Source organism: Aethalodelphis obliquidens, unplaced genomic scaffold (genome assembly GCF_003676395.1).
Source record: "Aethalodelphis obliquidens isolate GAN/ISIS:26980383/991018 unplaced genomic scaffold, ASM367639v1 scaffold61, whole genome shotgun sequence".
Lineage (NCBI taxonomy): Eukaryota > Metazoa > Chordata > Mammalia > Artiodactyla > Delphinidae > Aethalodelphis > Aethalodelphis obliquidens.
In genome coordinates, this window is record NW_020838005.1 from 5436140 (window position 1) to 5451296 (window position 15157).

Here is a 15157-nt window from a genome sequence, read left to right on the forward strand (position 1 = left end):
TCATAAAATTGATAAGCCCTAAGTGATCTGGATCCTGTTTATCTTACAGAAACCCATTTTCCCCAGGAACTCTCTCAGCACTTGATATTTTAACAAAGGTATGATGCTCAACAGTAGGAAGCTAGGAAGCTAGAGAGACATGAAGAGATGATGAGGGAAATGAACTATGAACATGTCACTGTAGGAGCATTTGTGTTACTATGAATCACACACTGATTTACATACTTTAATGTTTCATTAACTTTTTTGCATTTAAATTTAATTATCTGTCTGGGAAGCTGCAGCTCTGTGTACTCTGGGATGTCACCATCAGGTGACGGGACAATGAAGTCAACACTCTACTGAGCTCAGAGGAAGAAAAGTCTCACGCTTTCTTTACAGGGTTTAAGCTCATGCAAGGTTGTTCTGAAGACAACATACTTAATTTCAGAATAAATCTGTTTTCATACTTTACATTTTTCTTCCTTGTTTGGCAGCTGACATAGTGGGACTCTGTCCCTTAGGAAAACTAAGCAGCAGGTTTGGAGTCAGCACCTCAGCCATTTGGTGTGGTCCAGTGACAAATACTGTAGGTGTCACCTCTTCCCCAAGGCACACTCAGGGCTCTGCTAGCTTCCCGGGTAATTTTTACCAGCTGGAACTCCCACACCCAATGTTACTCCCAAATCTGAATAGAGGCAGTAACTCTTACTGTCTCATATATTCGAATATCTCAAGTGAAAACATTTGAAAGGATGCACACAGTACTTACACAGAGCCTTAGCCATATCGTTAGCCCCATCAGAGAACGAAAAACGGAGACTCATTTCATCCATCTCCCTTAACCACCATCTTAACCTTGAGGAATCTCACAGTCTCGCTAACCAGAGACGGGGACACAGAGTGTCTCAAATCGCTCTGGGACAGAACAGGCTCTGCTTCCAAGGGAACAACAAATTTGGATGATAAACTGGTATAACACTCCTCCCTCCTCTTTCTGATACCTGCAGATCTCTGGAGAAACACTCCACTGAAATCATTCACTATATTCTTTCTCTCTGGCTGTACATGTCCATTCTCTTGCCAGGAGTGGAATCTGTGGTCCGGGGTCTAGCAACACACACTGCCACCCAGGGACAAGGCAATTAGTGTCTTTCCAATACATTTCACATGCTTGGCTGGTCCAGGGTTATTCTCCCTTTACTGAAATGTTGGGGAAGAAAAATGGAAGCATCCCAGTTAAAGGTACTTCAGAGGGAGATCAACTCAGGACAATGAATAAAAAGGACTTGGCCAGACACCAGGCCTTTCTGCTTTCTTATGAGCTCAGCTCTCAAAGTCAAAGAGTATGGCATTTTTCTTTTTAAACTTCTACCACAGTAATCCACACTCCACTACTGAAATCTGGAAAGATCAATCTGTGATGTTTCTGACATTTTTCATGTCTATCAACCTTCAGAATCAGCCACAATGGGACTTCCCTGGTGGCGCAGTGGTTAAGAATCTGTCTGCCAATGCAGGGGACACGGGTTGGAGTCCTGGTCTGGGAAGATCGCACATGCCATGGAGCAACTAAGCCCGTACGCCACAACTACTGTGCCCGCACTGTAGAGCCCACGAGCCACAACTACTGAGCCCGCGAGCCACAACTATTGAAGCCCCCGCGCCTAGAGCCCGTGCTCTGCAAAGAGAAACCACTGCAATGAGAAGCCTGCACACCGCAACTAGAGAAAGCCCTCTAGGTGGTCACAAAGCACCGAGCTGATCTCCCTGTGCTATGCGGCTTCTTCCCACTAGTTAGCTATTTTACATTTGGTAGTGTATATGTAAGTCCATGCCACTCTCTCACGTTGTCCTAGCTTACCCTCCCCGCTCCCCATGTCTTTTTTTTTTTTTTGCGGTACGTGGGTCTCTCACTATTGTGGCCTCTCCCGCTGCAGAGCACAGGCTCCGGACGTGCAGGCTCAGTGGCCATGGCTCACGGGCCTAGCCGCTCCACGGCATGTGGGATCTTCCCAGACTGGGGCCCGAACCCGCGTCCCCTGCATCGGCAGGCGGACTCCCAACCCCTGCGCCACCAGGGAAGCCCCCCTCCCCCATGTCTTTAAGTCCATTCTCTATGTCCATCTGCGTCTTTAACCCTGTCCTGCCCGTAGGTTCTTCAGAACTTTTTTTTTTTTAGATTCCATATATATGTGTTAGCATATGGTATTTGTTTTTCTCTTTCTGACTTACTTCACTCTGTATAACTGACTCTAGGTCCATCCACCTCACTACAAATAACTCAATTTCGTTTCTTTTTATGGCTGACTAGTATTCCATCGTATATATGTGCCACATCTTCTTTATCCATTCATCTGTCGATGGACACTATGCTTAAAGGCAAAACCCAACAGGGAAAAACATAGCACACTCTCAGCTGGCTTGAAGACCTGATCGGTCCCCGTTGGGCACCTCCTGTTTTCCTGTTACCGCTCTCCAGACAGACACAAATGCTCTGGGTATTCCGTCAAGGGGTCTGGTTTTGATCAGGAAAGTGACAAAGAGGTAAACAAAGAGAAGCACCAGTGACATTCCAGGTCCAAAGGTGGCTTGTCGTGCAGCTAAAGAAGAGGTGACTCATATCTGGTACCAGCCTTAACTAGTGCCACACTACATAACTGCAGTTTTCAGGAAGGTGATGGGGCCAAAACACACAATTCAGTTTTGTTAACTGAATATTCATCCAGGCTTTTGGCTATTTTTAATTGCACCATAAACTCCAATCAGAAGCTGACAAACATCTTACTAACTTATTTAAAAATATATAATTCCATTTAAAATGTCTTTAAGTAAGACCAGTATTTTCTGTTGACAGAGTTCCGTGGATTGCAAAAGATCTCAAGGCACAGCCACTGTTTAAATGGAAAAATAATCTGCTGAAATTAATTCTGCACCTAAATGTGAGTCTAATCTGGTAGACTGGTCACAAAAAGTTTGCTAAGCTTTCATTATACCTATACAAAAACTGCCTTACAATAATGATGAAATAGTCAGTAACAGTAAATAACAACATCACTGCAATTAGGAATATTTTATATTCTTAATTGAAAAGCTTTTCAAGAGTGATTTCTTTTAGGCCATAAGGTGAAATTAAAAGTTAAGAGTAGTTAATAAAATTCAATTTATCTTTTTAAGATCAATTAGCTCATCAGTTGCATCTTGGTGGAGCTCAGTAAACAATTCCAACTTTAATATGTAGCGAGCATCAATAAATAAGGCCATGCAAAATGTGGCTGGCCGAATTCCAAGTATTATAGGCCAAAGTGTGACACTGTTTTAGTACCTTACCACTTGCTCTCACCTCCCCAAGAGCCCTAATCCTATCACACTCTCTGCTCCTGCCTCCCGGACACACCTTTAGTGTTACTTCTCTCCCGACTGACTAATCTTTGCCATGACATTAACTGAAAATTAGTAGGGAAAGGCAGACTTGAACTTACTCCGTGGCCTCTCCCTGCTTCTAAACCTGAATGTTCTGATATTAGGTGGGGAGGACACGGCAGATTCTCTGGTCTGTGACTCTGATTTCATAATCAAGAAAGAGGGATAGACACATAGATAATGGAACAGAGAACCCAGAAACAGGCCCACACGAGTTTGAAAGGTAGATATAACTGTGATTATAATTTTCATTTTTTAAAAAATACAGTTTCTAGCATTTTAAGCATCGATTCCAGGTTAAAATTATATTTCCGACTCAACTTCCCTGTATGTTAAATACTTTCATGCAAGGAAGCCAGGATGGTCCCACTGAGCAAAGTTCTGTGGCGTTGAAGGAAGGCCCAAGGCACTTTTGCTCTCTTCTTTGCTTCTCTCCCCCGTCCCATGCTTGAGAAAAGTACAGCTTAAAAGTTCTCATTTACTGTATCATTTGCTTAACTAATAAATTAACTCCAACTCTTCACATTCCAGAGCCTTCTACATTCCATCAGATGCCTTTGTTCCTGGTCTCTTCTGACAGATATTTTCATAGCCCAGGTAACAAGGAACATTTGAGAGGAACTGTATATACCGATTACCAAAGTTATTTTTACCAAAGGGTAAGAGCCAAAAACTTAGTACAGTGTCAAATTTAGTCGTCTTATAAAAACTACATTTAAAAATGCATTCTTATTCTCAAGGTAAAAGCAAGCATGTTTTAGGATAGTAGGATAATACTTGTATCCCACTCATTAGGAAAAACCTAATGGATTAATTACCTCTCCCTGGATCTCTGAAAACTGCAGAATGAAGGAAGTCTCCAAAAGAAAAGAAGAAAAACAACATGAGTCTTTGAGATTTTCCAGAACAATTTCTTTAGTAATCTCTCCTTGAGGATTTTGCACGAAAATTATTACAGATAAAGCAACTAAAGACCTTCTCAAACCACTACTTACTAGAGAATAAAATCTTCTGTTAAAAAGGGTAGAGAATAAAAATTTTTAATTTTAATTTAATTTTTTTCAATAGGTAATTTGTTCCCATGATCCAAAAAACAAGTAATATAAAAAGGCACACAGTGAGAAGCCTCCTACCTCAGGTGCCCACATGCTTCTACTCTCTCCCCAGGCAGGTTAAGTAATGGTATCTGTTTATCATATATCCTTATAGGGTTTCCTGTGTCTATGTGAGCAAATCCATAAACAGTCACATGCACCTCTCTGTTTCCCTCCTTTTATAATTCAAATGGTAGCATACTGTGCTGCACTGCATTTTTAATCACTAAGTATATCCTGGTGATCTTCCACATTAGTACCTGGAGGGGTTCCTAATTATTTTTTACAGCTGTATAGTATCCCATTTACTTATGTGTGTGCACGTGTGCACACTCACAGGGAGAAAATAGATTTAACCAGACCAAACCAATGGACATTTAGCTTGTTTCCAATCTTCTGCCATTATAAACAATGTGGCAGTGGGCACCCTCATACATATGTCATCTCATATGTCTATGAGCACGGCTGCTGTGTAAAGGGGTTTAATAGGACTTGGATAATTTGTATGTCAACTAGTTTAAACACTACCCTGAGGAATTCTATTATGCACAGCATTATAACAATTTTGAATTCAAAGCAATGCCATATTTGACGATGTTTTTCATTGTTTCGTTTAAAAGACCAAAGGGAGGAATCTCTGTTCCTTGCTGCTATTGGTGGAGGGAAATGTTTCTTTTCTCGCTAGTAAGAAAATACAATTTAAAAAATATTTATTTTCCTTAATCTTTTTTAAGAGGCCCTGCTTTAAATGATAAAACTACTGAGGGCCCCGCACCCGCAAAAGGGGGAACCACTTTGTGCTCCCTGCTGAAGTGAGCCTGGAATCAAATCCTCTTTGATGAGTGTTCTGATCACTGTTTCCTAGCATCAGTTATGATCCTCTGTCACCTGAATTTCCATACTCGTTAAACAGGTCCATCCATTAAATCTTAGAACAGTTTTCCTCTACCTCTCCCCTAGTGAAAAGCAAAAGGTCTCTGATTTTGGTATGTGGACATTCATAAAACCTACTGATCTGGACACAAGCAGGAAGTCAAGTGATGCCCATGGTGACAGTGATGGAGTGGATGGAATCCCAGCCATACCTGGTAACCATTCAGGGTCCATGGGGGCCAACAGTTCACAAGAAGATAAAATAATAGCTCCACAGCTGAACTGGGAGCACGTTAGTAATGGGGAGCTGGCCTTTCTGTTTTCCCTGACAAGAACTCCACTGCCCGTCAGCGGCTGGGGACTGCTGTGGTTGCGCAGGGGTGAGAGACGCCAAGTTTTGAGGAAGCCTGCAAACTGCTGCAACAGGAGAAAAGCGTCCTTCACCGTGTGGAGGCATCTGACGAAAACTGAAAATACATGCTGAAATAGAGCGGACACAGCCAGATCCTTGCTGCTGGGACGGCACCAGGACACCAGTAAAATCTCAGAGGGTAGAATTTCCTCATCTTCTCTAAGTTATACAGGGGCCCCAGGACATCAAGATGACTGAAAAAGGAAAGGTCCTGGTAGAGTAACAAAAAAATGTGTAATTTATTTACTCATTTAATATATGCCCCGCTGGGACTTCCCTGGCGGTCCAGTGGTTAGGACTCTGCGCTTCCACTGCAGGGGGCACGGGTTCGATCCCTAGTCAGGAAACTAAGATCCTGCAAGCTGCACAGCACGTCCAAAAAAAAAAACCCAAACAAAAAACAAAACAGGGCTTCCCTGGTGGCGCAGTGGTTGAGGGTCCGCCTGCCGGTGCAGGGGACACGGGTTCGTGCCCCGGTCCGGGAAGATCCCACATGCCGCGGAGCGGCTGGGCCCGTAAGCCATGGCCGCTGAGCCTGCGCGTCCGGAGCCTGTGCTCCGCAACGGGAGAGGCCCCAACAGTGAGAGGCCCGTGTACCGCAAAAAACAAACAAAAAAACGCCCCAAAACACATTTTGCTTACTTCTCCCCTATCCTCCACAGAAGAGACTGCCCTGGGAAAGGCCTCCAATAAACTCTTCACTCTCACACCCAAAATAGTCTTTTCAGCCCTCATTTCGGTCTCTGAGGAATCTGGAAGGAGCTCCTAAACCGCCTTTCTCCGGCACCAGTTTCCAAGCCGCCCTCCTGCACCTCCCCGCCTCTTTGAGGACTCCGGTCCGTTGTGGCCCTGGCCGGCTTCCCCTCCTGCACAGGCCTGAAAGTATCACCATCACGCCCGCACAGCCTCGCCTCTGTGCTCAAATCCCTCATGCTGTTCCAACCAGGACCTGAGCTCCCCAATCTGTCTTCAGCTCAGGTTTCCAGACCCCTGAACTGGCAGACATAACCTTTTGTCCAAAATTGACCTCAATCATTTTCTTCCCGAAACCTGAGCCTGCAACATTCACCTCTCTGCACTGTCACCCAGAGCCCACGCCACCCTGTCTCCCCTGGGCTCCACCTTATTCTTCATGTCGCCGAGCTCTAGAGCTTCCATCTCCTGAGCACGTCCTGAATCTCTCCCTCCCCCTCCCCGCTGCTGAGACCTCTACCCCACCTGCTGTCCCCACCCTCACTTGTGCATTGGTAACTGTACACATTTCTACTATGTACATTATTCTAACGTAATTTTATACACCACAGCCAGGAACATAAGTGGGGTTTAGGTAGACTGTTTAAAAAGACTCCTTCAAGGGACCCAGCTCCCCAGCTACTCCTAGGCACATCTATAGGAACTTCTGAAATAAGGCCCCTTTCTCTGGGCTCTACCCCACACTGCACCCTCTCTGCTTTACTCATGCTCTTTCCTCCTTCCACACTTCTGTTCACACTCTTGCTTCAACCCCTTCCCTGCCTTGGGTGGACCTTATCCTCTTTCAGCATTAAGCTTATTGGGGGCGGGGAGTTCCCCCTCTCTGTAGCCTCCCTTGGTCCCTGAATAATACCTATAAAAGTGCCCACTCCCTCCTCTGGGCTCCTACTCTACCTAGGCATACTTCTATTACAGCATCTGTGTTCCTTTATTCTGTTTATTTGGTGTAGATGAAACAATAATTCTTTTTCAAGCAGATACTACTGTTTTCTATTATTTTCTTCATTTAAACATAAGGAAACTAGGGTGAGAGAGAAAAGAAGAAATTTTGGCTACTTTTTTTCAAGGAATTCATGATACAGGATTTGGGTTAGATGGATTTCAAAAAAACACAGAAAGTCATGGTTTTTTCTTATATTTTCCTTAAAATACTTGAGTTATTTATAATTAATAATGACACAATTTTCCATAAACTCTGCTTTGTTTAGCTAATCACAACTATGCTATGATTATCAAGAGCTAATCACACCTGTCAGTGGACCCGTATCAAGGAGTACTAAACCTTAGCACACTTTCAGACGCATGGTAGGTGGTCAGTGAACTGATGAGCTGGAGAGCAAGTTATTTGCCTATAAACACTGAGATATATATTTTTAAGATTTAGATTACTGGTAGTTTTCCTGAAATAATAGGATGTATATACATAGATACATATCTATGTATTACTTCAGGTAAACTCCTAGTAACCTAGATCTTAAAAATGAGTCTAATCGTTCATCAACTTCATTGCCTTTTCCTTAATCTTTTTTTTCCCCCTCCTTTTTGCGGTACGCGGGCCTCTCACTGTTGTGGCCTCTCCCGTTGCGGAGCACAGGCTCCGGACGTGCAGGCTCAGCGGCCATGGCTCACGGGCCCAGCCGCTCCGTGGCATGTGGGATCTTCCCGGACCGCGGCACGAACCCACGTCCCCTGCATCGGCAGGCGGACTCTCAGACACTGCGCCACCAGGGAAGCCCTTTCTTAAGTTTTTATAAGGAAAATTTCAAACCTATACAAAGATAGATTGTAGAATATTTAACAAGAATAGAAAGAATAGTGTAAGAATAGTGTAATGAATACCACTCAGCTTTGATAATGATTAAATAGCCAATCTTCTTTTATCTGTATCTTCTTTTACTGTGACACAACTTCCTCATGTCAGACCATTTCATATGACACTTTTGGCCTCCTCAAGGGTGAAGATATCGACACAGAAAACACTGCCTGCAGCTGGCAGCACCAACATCTAACGAGGTCCCTCAAAAAACGGCAGGCACAAAACTGTGTCATGTGACATCCAGTTACAATTTCAAGTGTGAGCCCTTTAAGTACATGAAAATGAATTGTCTATGCTTAAAACTCTGTTATATTGGGGAAAGCTATATTAACAAGCAAGTAAATACATTCCAGCTAACAAAATTTCTGTTGGCTTATTTTTCTTTCTTCTAACAAATAATATTAACTTTTAGACATGATCTTATTCCTCACATATTTTCAATCATTTCATCAATATTTTACTATTAAAAATCTGACATGAAGTTCCTTTTCTGACACAAACAGGAAGAATATTTTCAACAGAAGAACTTAAGCAACTAAATTGTTTTTTAACCCTTAGGAAGTAGAGTAATAATAAGGTCTCGGTAACATTATTTTAACTGGCAGATAAAAAGAAATGAACTCAACGCTCTCCAATAGATTTCACACAGTATAGAAAACTGGGAGAAAATTTGGCATGCAAAACTAGCGTGTGATATTTGAGAAGAGGAAAGCTGGAATGGGAAACGGGTTAAGGCTGATAGAAAATAGTTACAAACACTCACCTTGTTGCTACCTAGACTGTAGGATGGAATAAGATCCTGTCGGCTGCCAGACAGCTAAACAAGAAATAAAGAGGGGGATTAGTCCTTCATGTGCAAAAGTACATAGATCTATGGTCCTGGAAATACAAGACTTTGAAAACCAAATCAACAGAATGTTGAAGTTGGATGGTATCAGACAGACTGTCAAGACCAAAGTTACAAACTAGACTAGTGGCCTTTGGGACACTGTCAGGTGCAGTTTTTTTTAAAAAAATTGAATTAACATTTTTTAAGATGGGAGGTTTGTATAACATCAGATATCCAGTGTACACTGAGGCAACAGCTGGCTGGGCCCGAGTAAGAGACGCTTCATTTGTTTATCCCCTTCTATTTAAAGGATACCAGGTTACTGGTTACCTTACCCTGTCCTAATCGGACGACTCCTTTCTCTGGGTATTGTAGCAAATGTATACACGCAAACTATTTATTTTAAACCATAGGATTCTAAATACCAAATCTCTGCACATACCAGTGCATTTTGGTAGATCATTTTCTGAAGGAATGAGAAGATATTTACGCTGAGTTAAAGTGGTATTTTTTACTGCCTGAGAATGTTCCCAATCTTTCTGTCTGAGATCGTCAGCGACGTCACTCAGTCTCACGGGGCCACGTGGGCCCTCCAGCCTGAGACCCGTCCTGCCTCTCACTGGGTCCTCTCCAACACCAAGGCTAAGGGTCAGTTGCTCTTTATTTCAATGCTTGTACCATGGTTTTTCTGGGTAACAAGTTCAGACAAAGGTGTACTATCTCTCATATTCATATCTTTACCAAAAGTAAGGAAAGTAGAGATAAATCACAGTTTATAAACCTAGTCCAGACTTCTCCTCAATTTATAAGTAATTCAGTTTGGCCTAGAAAATTCAAACGGTTTCCCTCGGCACTCGGCTAGTTTTGCTTTAGTACAACAAACACTCACCTAACAGAGTCAGTGTGCCAGGCACTGGCGACACGAAGATAAAGGAGAAACGTTACAGAGGGACTCATACGGGAACTTTCCCTGTAAAATTAGCAAGGGCAGTGACAGAGGGGTGCACCGATGCTTCAGGGTAGAGAATGGGGACACTTAAATCAGTTCATAGAAGGAAATGATATCCGAGATGAGATTCAAAGGATGGGAAGGAGTTATCCAAGGAAAGAGGAGCGAAAGCAGAGCACAGAATGGGGTTCCAGGTACTCACTCTGTTCACATTTGGAGAGCTAATACTCCTCCTATTCAGCTTCCCTTTTCCTGTCAACTGTTCCTTCACTGCAACTTCCTGTCAGTCAGAGAAAATACAGACGAAAAATACACATGAGAGACACACTTCCAAAGTAACAGTATCTTAAAGCAGCCTGAGCTATGGACACATTCCTAGTTCTTTAAAGGACGGCTGTTACTTCACACGACAGAATGACTCAATTACCATCACTGTGGAATACTCAAAGTTAATTCAACAGCGGACAGGTTACCTGGATCATTCTTTTCTGTATCTACTGACGGCCCCCTTGAAGCTGGCCAGAAGTCAGTCCCAAGAGAAAGATTATTAAAAGCAGACCATTCTCTTTTATTTTTCATTCGTATTTTTGGTTAAAAAAAAAGTCTCAACACTGTCACATAAAATGGAGCTCAGGGTTTCTCTGAGGCTTAGGTTTACGGCTGGCGCTTCTGTTTTCCCTTCTAGAGATCCACTCCGAGGCTGTGGAGGCAAAGAAGGGCACAGCACTCTACCTTCTGTGACATTATGACCCAGTATCAAGGAATTTCTAAGATACTTAGCCACCAAGAGTTACATATTCTCTTCCACTACTTCCAAATGGCCACTAGATACCATTTAGGGTCTTGGAAGAAGTAACTTTCCAGTAGTGTCTGTATCTTCAAAGACTTACCCAGCAAGTTTAATCTAAATTAATATGCTCCACTTAGAGGCTTCAAACGTTTAGATGTAACAATGATGTGACTTGTGGAAAGTCAAACCCAGAGTCAGGCTGGGCTGGCACCATGGCCACCAGCTCTGTCGGCTGACCTGGCGAAGTCGATCTAACGTGAGAAGGTTCTCCACTGCCAGCACGCTCCTGAGGTATTTCTCAATATATGCCTCCGAGTCAGCAGAAGCCGTGTTTTCAACATTAGCTGCCATTCTTGCTAATGCTTCTCGTTCCTCTACTCCCTGGGCATCCTGGAGAATGGAAAATTGTATATTAAAATTAAGTACCTTGCAGAAGAAAATGTTACAAAAGCTTCCTGATTATACAAATACACACAAGAGTACTGAACGAACAAATGGGATGTATTCCAAATTCCGTTTTAAAGTCAGCTTTCGGAACTCAAAATGCATTTTCCCACAGAAATCATGGTATAAATGGTGGTTCGGTTCACCTGAAAGGCTGGTTAAACACAGAGCAGCTGAAACACAGCACATTTTCAACAAAACTGTTCTCTCCTACATTTCCATTGCAAACAAAGACATTCCTGGTTAGAAAGGATTTGGTGGGCTAGCTGGAAATCTAACCACAATAGTACTTCCTGAACATATCTTGGGGGGCCAGAGGGAGGAGTGAGGAGCTGGGGTAACAGCTGGATACGTCTGGGATCCAAACAACTCCTGCAGGAGACAGACACAGGTATGGAGGCTAAGAATGGAAAGAAGGGCTGGGTTCCAGCCCTTTTGCTAAGCAGCCTCCCACAGACTACATATTCCAAGTGTGGTCTCAATCCCCAACTCTGCAGTGGCAGAGGCCGAAGGAGAAGAGAAGTAACTAAGCAAATTCTCACTCACCCAGCTCCCTGGACATAACTGGTCCAGGCATATAAATGGGATGTTTGCAAGTCAGGGAGGGACTTTGTTAATGTAGTCAGGTATCTCAAGCTCATGTGGCTCATAACAAAGTACTCTTCTCAGGAAAAATGAGATACTTTTTTTACTGGTGAATTTGTTATAGTAACGTCAAAGACTACAAAATATATATCCGCATGCCACTGCATCTTAAGATACCATCGACTTTAAGAAAAGACATATACCACTAAGGAGGGAAAAAAACTCTGCCAACTAACTTTAAGATATCATCAATTATAAGACACATTCTAACTTCAAAAATATTTTTTTAAATTTACATAAGCCTTACGGGCTTCCCTGGTGGCACAGTGGTTAAGAACCTGCCTGCCAATGCAGGGGACACGGGTTCGAGCCCTGGTCCGGGAAGATCCCACATGCCGCAGAGCAACTAAGCCCGTGCACCACAACTACTGAGTCTGCGATCTAGAGCCCGCGAGCCACAACTACTGAGCCCACGTGCCATAACTACTGAAGCCCGTGCGCCTAGAGCCCATGCTCCAACAAGAGAAGCCACCACAACAAGCAGCCCGCACACTGCAATCAAGAGTAGCCCCCGCTCACCGCAACTAGAGAAAGCCTGCGTGCAGCAGCGAAGACCCAAGGCAGCCAAAAATAAATAAATAAAATAAATGAATTTATTTTTAAAAATTTACATAAGCCTTAGAATGGATAAAATATGGAAAAATTCAGAAGACAGCTTAAGTTCACAAAACTTTTGTCTCCTACAGTAATTCGTTTGGGCCCCGGAATCATCCTCATTTTACAAATGAGGAAAGAGGAAGGTCGCATAATTAGCAAAAGAAGCAAGACTAGAATTAGGTCTCCTGACTCCTGATAGAGTATTCTTTTAACCACTGAATATCCTGATTTTCTAAGAAAGAGGATACCTGAGTTTTAAAGAAATGTATATATTATATATCCATGTTATCCACACAAGGAATAAAACATTTCCATTTCCTCAGAAAGTTCGACCCCTACCCTTCCCCCAAGGCAAGGTCGTTTCTTTCACCACAGATTAGTTCACCTGTTTTAGAAGTTCACATAAATGGAACGACACCCTTTGGCGCCTGGCTTTTCACTTAGCATAGTGATTTAGAGATTCGTTCACACAGTTCATTTCTTTGTATGGCTGAGTAATACTCCACAGTATGGAGATGCCACAATTTATGTGTCCATTCGTCTGTTGATGGATGTTTGGGTTGTTTCCAGTTTTAGGTTATTTTGAATTAAGCTGCTTTGTATATTCCTGTGCAGATCTTTATGGATATATGCTTTCACTTCTCTTGGGTAAGGACCTAGAAGTAGAATTACTGGGTCACGGGGTAGGTGTCTATTTAACTTTATGATCAGCTGCCAGTGGTGGTATCATTTTACACTCCCATTAGCAATGAAAGCATTCTAGCTGCTTTAAAAAAAAAAAAAGGAAGAAAGGTGAAACCATCTCTTGTTGCTCTCTGGTCTATGACTACTTCTTTTTGCTACCAAGCCCTCAAAGCTTCTGTAATATGGAACACAAAGAACTTTTCCAGGCTTTTTCATGATGAATTCCAGCTTTTAAGAAGCTTTCTATTTTATTTTGAAATAAAAAATAAACTAGTGTAGTCCTTACACTATAAGCTTTAAGTCTCACTTTTCCTTTGTCTTTATCATCAGGATTTGATAATGTGACCCTAACACTTCCCAACTTAGACATTTAGCTAATTATTAATAGGTAGCCCCATCACATGAGGCTATGTGTTTATCTTTCCGCTGATTTCCCCACGTCTGCCCTTTGAAAAACCATATCACCTGAAGAATAAAAGCACTGTTAAAGAAGATAAGAAAACTACAAATGGGGGACTTCCCTGGTGGTGCAGTGGTTAAGAATCCACCTGCCAATGCAGGGGACATGGGTTCGAGCCCTGGTTCAGGAAGATCCCACGTGCCGCAGAGCATCTAAGCCCGTGCACCACAACTACTGAGCCCGCGTGCCGCAACTACTGAAGCCCGCACACCTAGAGCCCATGCTCCACAACAAAGAAGCCACCGCAATGAGAAGCCAGCGCACTGCAATGAAGAGTAGCCCCCGCTCGCCCCAACTAGAGAAAGGCCACACGCAGCAATGAAGACCCAACACAGCCCAAAAAAAGAAAAAAACTACAAATGAGGAGAGAAGAGAAGAAAGATGATGGGAGAAAAGGAAAAACTGAAGACAGTTCACTGCAAGTGTCACTGTTTCTCAACTGCATTCAAACCGTTTTATAGAGTTAAGATCTGAAACAACTGGAAAAAAGAGCAAACACTCAGATACAGAGAATAAACAGTAAATCTCTAACCCCACATATAAGTATACAAAGAGTAATATATTCCAGATCCAAGATTTTGCAGCTTGTCTAACTCGAAAAGGGGCTCAATTTTTAAATGGTCAGCAGGCTCCAAATTAAATAAACAGTTAATATGTGCTATGTAAGCCTAATACTTTGAAGGTCCAGGCAAGAGTTAGTCACTATTTGACATTATTTGAGAGGAAGAGTGTTCTGTGACATAAGTACTCTAAAACAAAGCCTAAGTACTGTGCAATCTTTTCACTCTTCCAAAACCTGATCTGTCTTAAAATATATATTGTCCATCTATTGTTCAAATAATCAACAGAATCAATCAACAAGCACTGAGCCCTTGAATCAAGAGAATGAAGGCACCATGGATGGTGTGCTTAGGAGGGAGTGCTCGCCCCAGGGTCCCATTCCATTTTCCACCCCCAAGGGCAGCACAGCCTGGACCTCCCCACTCACTCCCCGATTTTGGGTAGTCAATGTGGCAGAAGGAGCCACTCTTGTCTTTTTTGTTGGGTCCTTTTCTTAGACCCCTCACTTCTCCTACTCCTGTAAGGAAGGCCTTGTTACTAGCTATGTCAATAACCAAGTGCACAAATCTGTCTAAATCAGGAATTAAGTACTAGGAAGCACATATAAACTACATCCTCCAGCAAGCTCCTGTCAGGGGTATTTTCAGCTCTATCTGTTTGATTCCTGTGCATATCTGAATTAGCTCAGAAAGAGAAATAATAATAGTAACTATAATAATAATAGCAATTACAATTTATTGTTTAGCATGTACACAATTTGTGTATATTGTCTCATTTAATCCTTAAGAAAAACCCTGTACAGAAGGTATCACTAACCCAATTTGATAAATGAAAAAATTTAGGCTCAA

At 42.6% G+C, this 15157-nt stretch overlaps 1 protein-coding gene across 7 annotated transcripts in view; it reads right to left on the reverse strand.

Moving 5' to 3' along the window:
* Positions 1–15157, reverse strand: part of KIF13B (kinesin family member 13B) — a 187182-nt gene that overhangs the window by 37017 nt on the left and 135008 nt on the right. For 6 of the 7 annotated variants that reach the window (XR_003428978.1, XM_027088008.1, XM_027088011.1 and 3 more), the window contains 4 exons: positions 11156–11308; positions 10331–10408; positions 9114–9167; positions 4221–4259 (listed from right to left, as the gene is read on the reverse strand). Coding sequence is in view for 6 of the 7 variants with exons in the window: in XM_027088008.1 (XP_026943809.1) it covers positions 4221–4259; positions 9114–9167; positions 10331–10408; positions 11156–11308 (324 nt within the window). In the remaining variant the exon portion in view is untranslated. The remainder of the gene's footprint in view (positions 1–4220; positions 4260–9113; positions 9168–10330; positions 10409–11155; positions 11309–15157) is intronic. The other variant, XM_027088009.1, reaches the window with a different exon arrangement.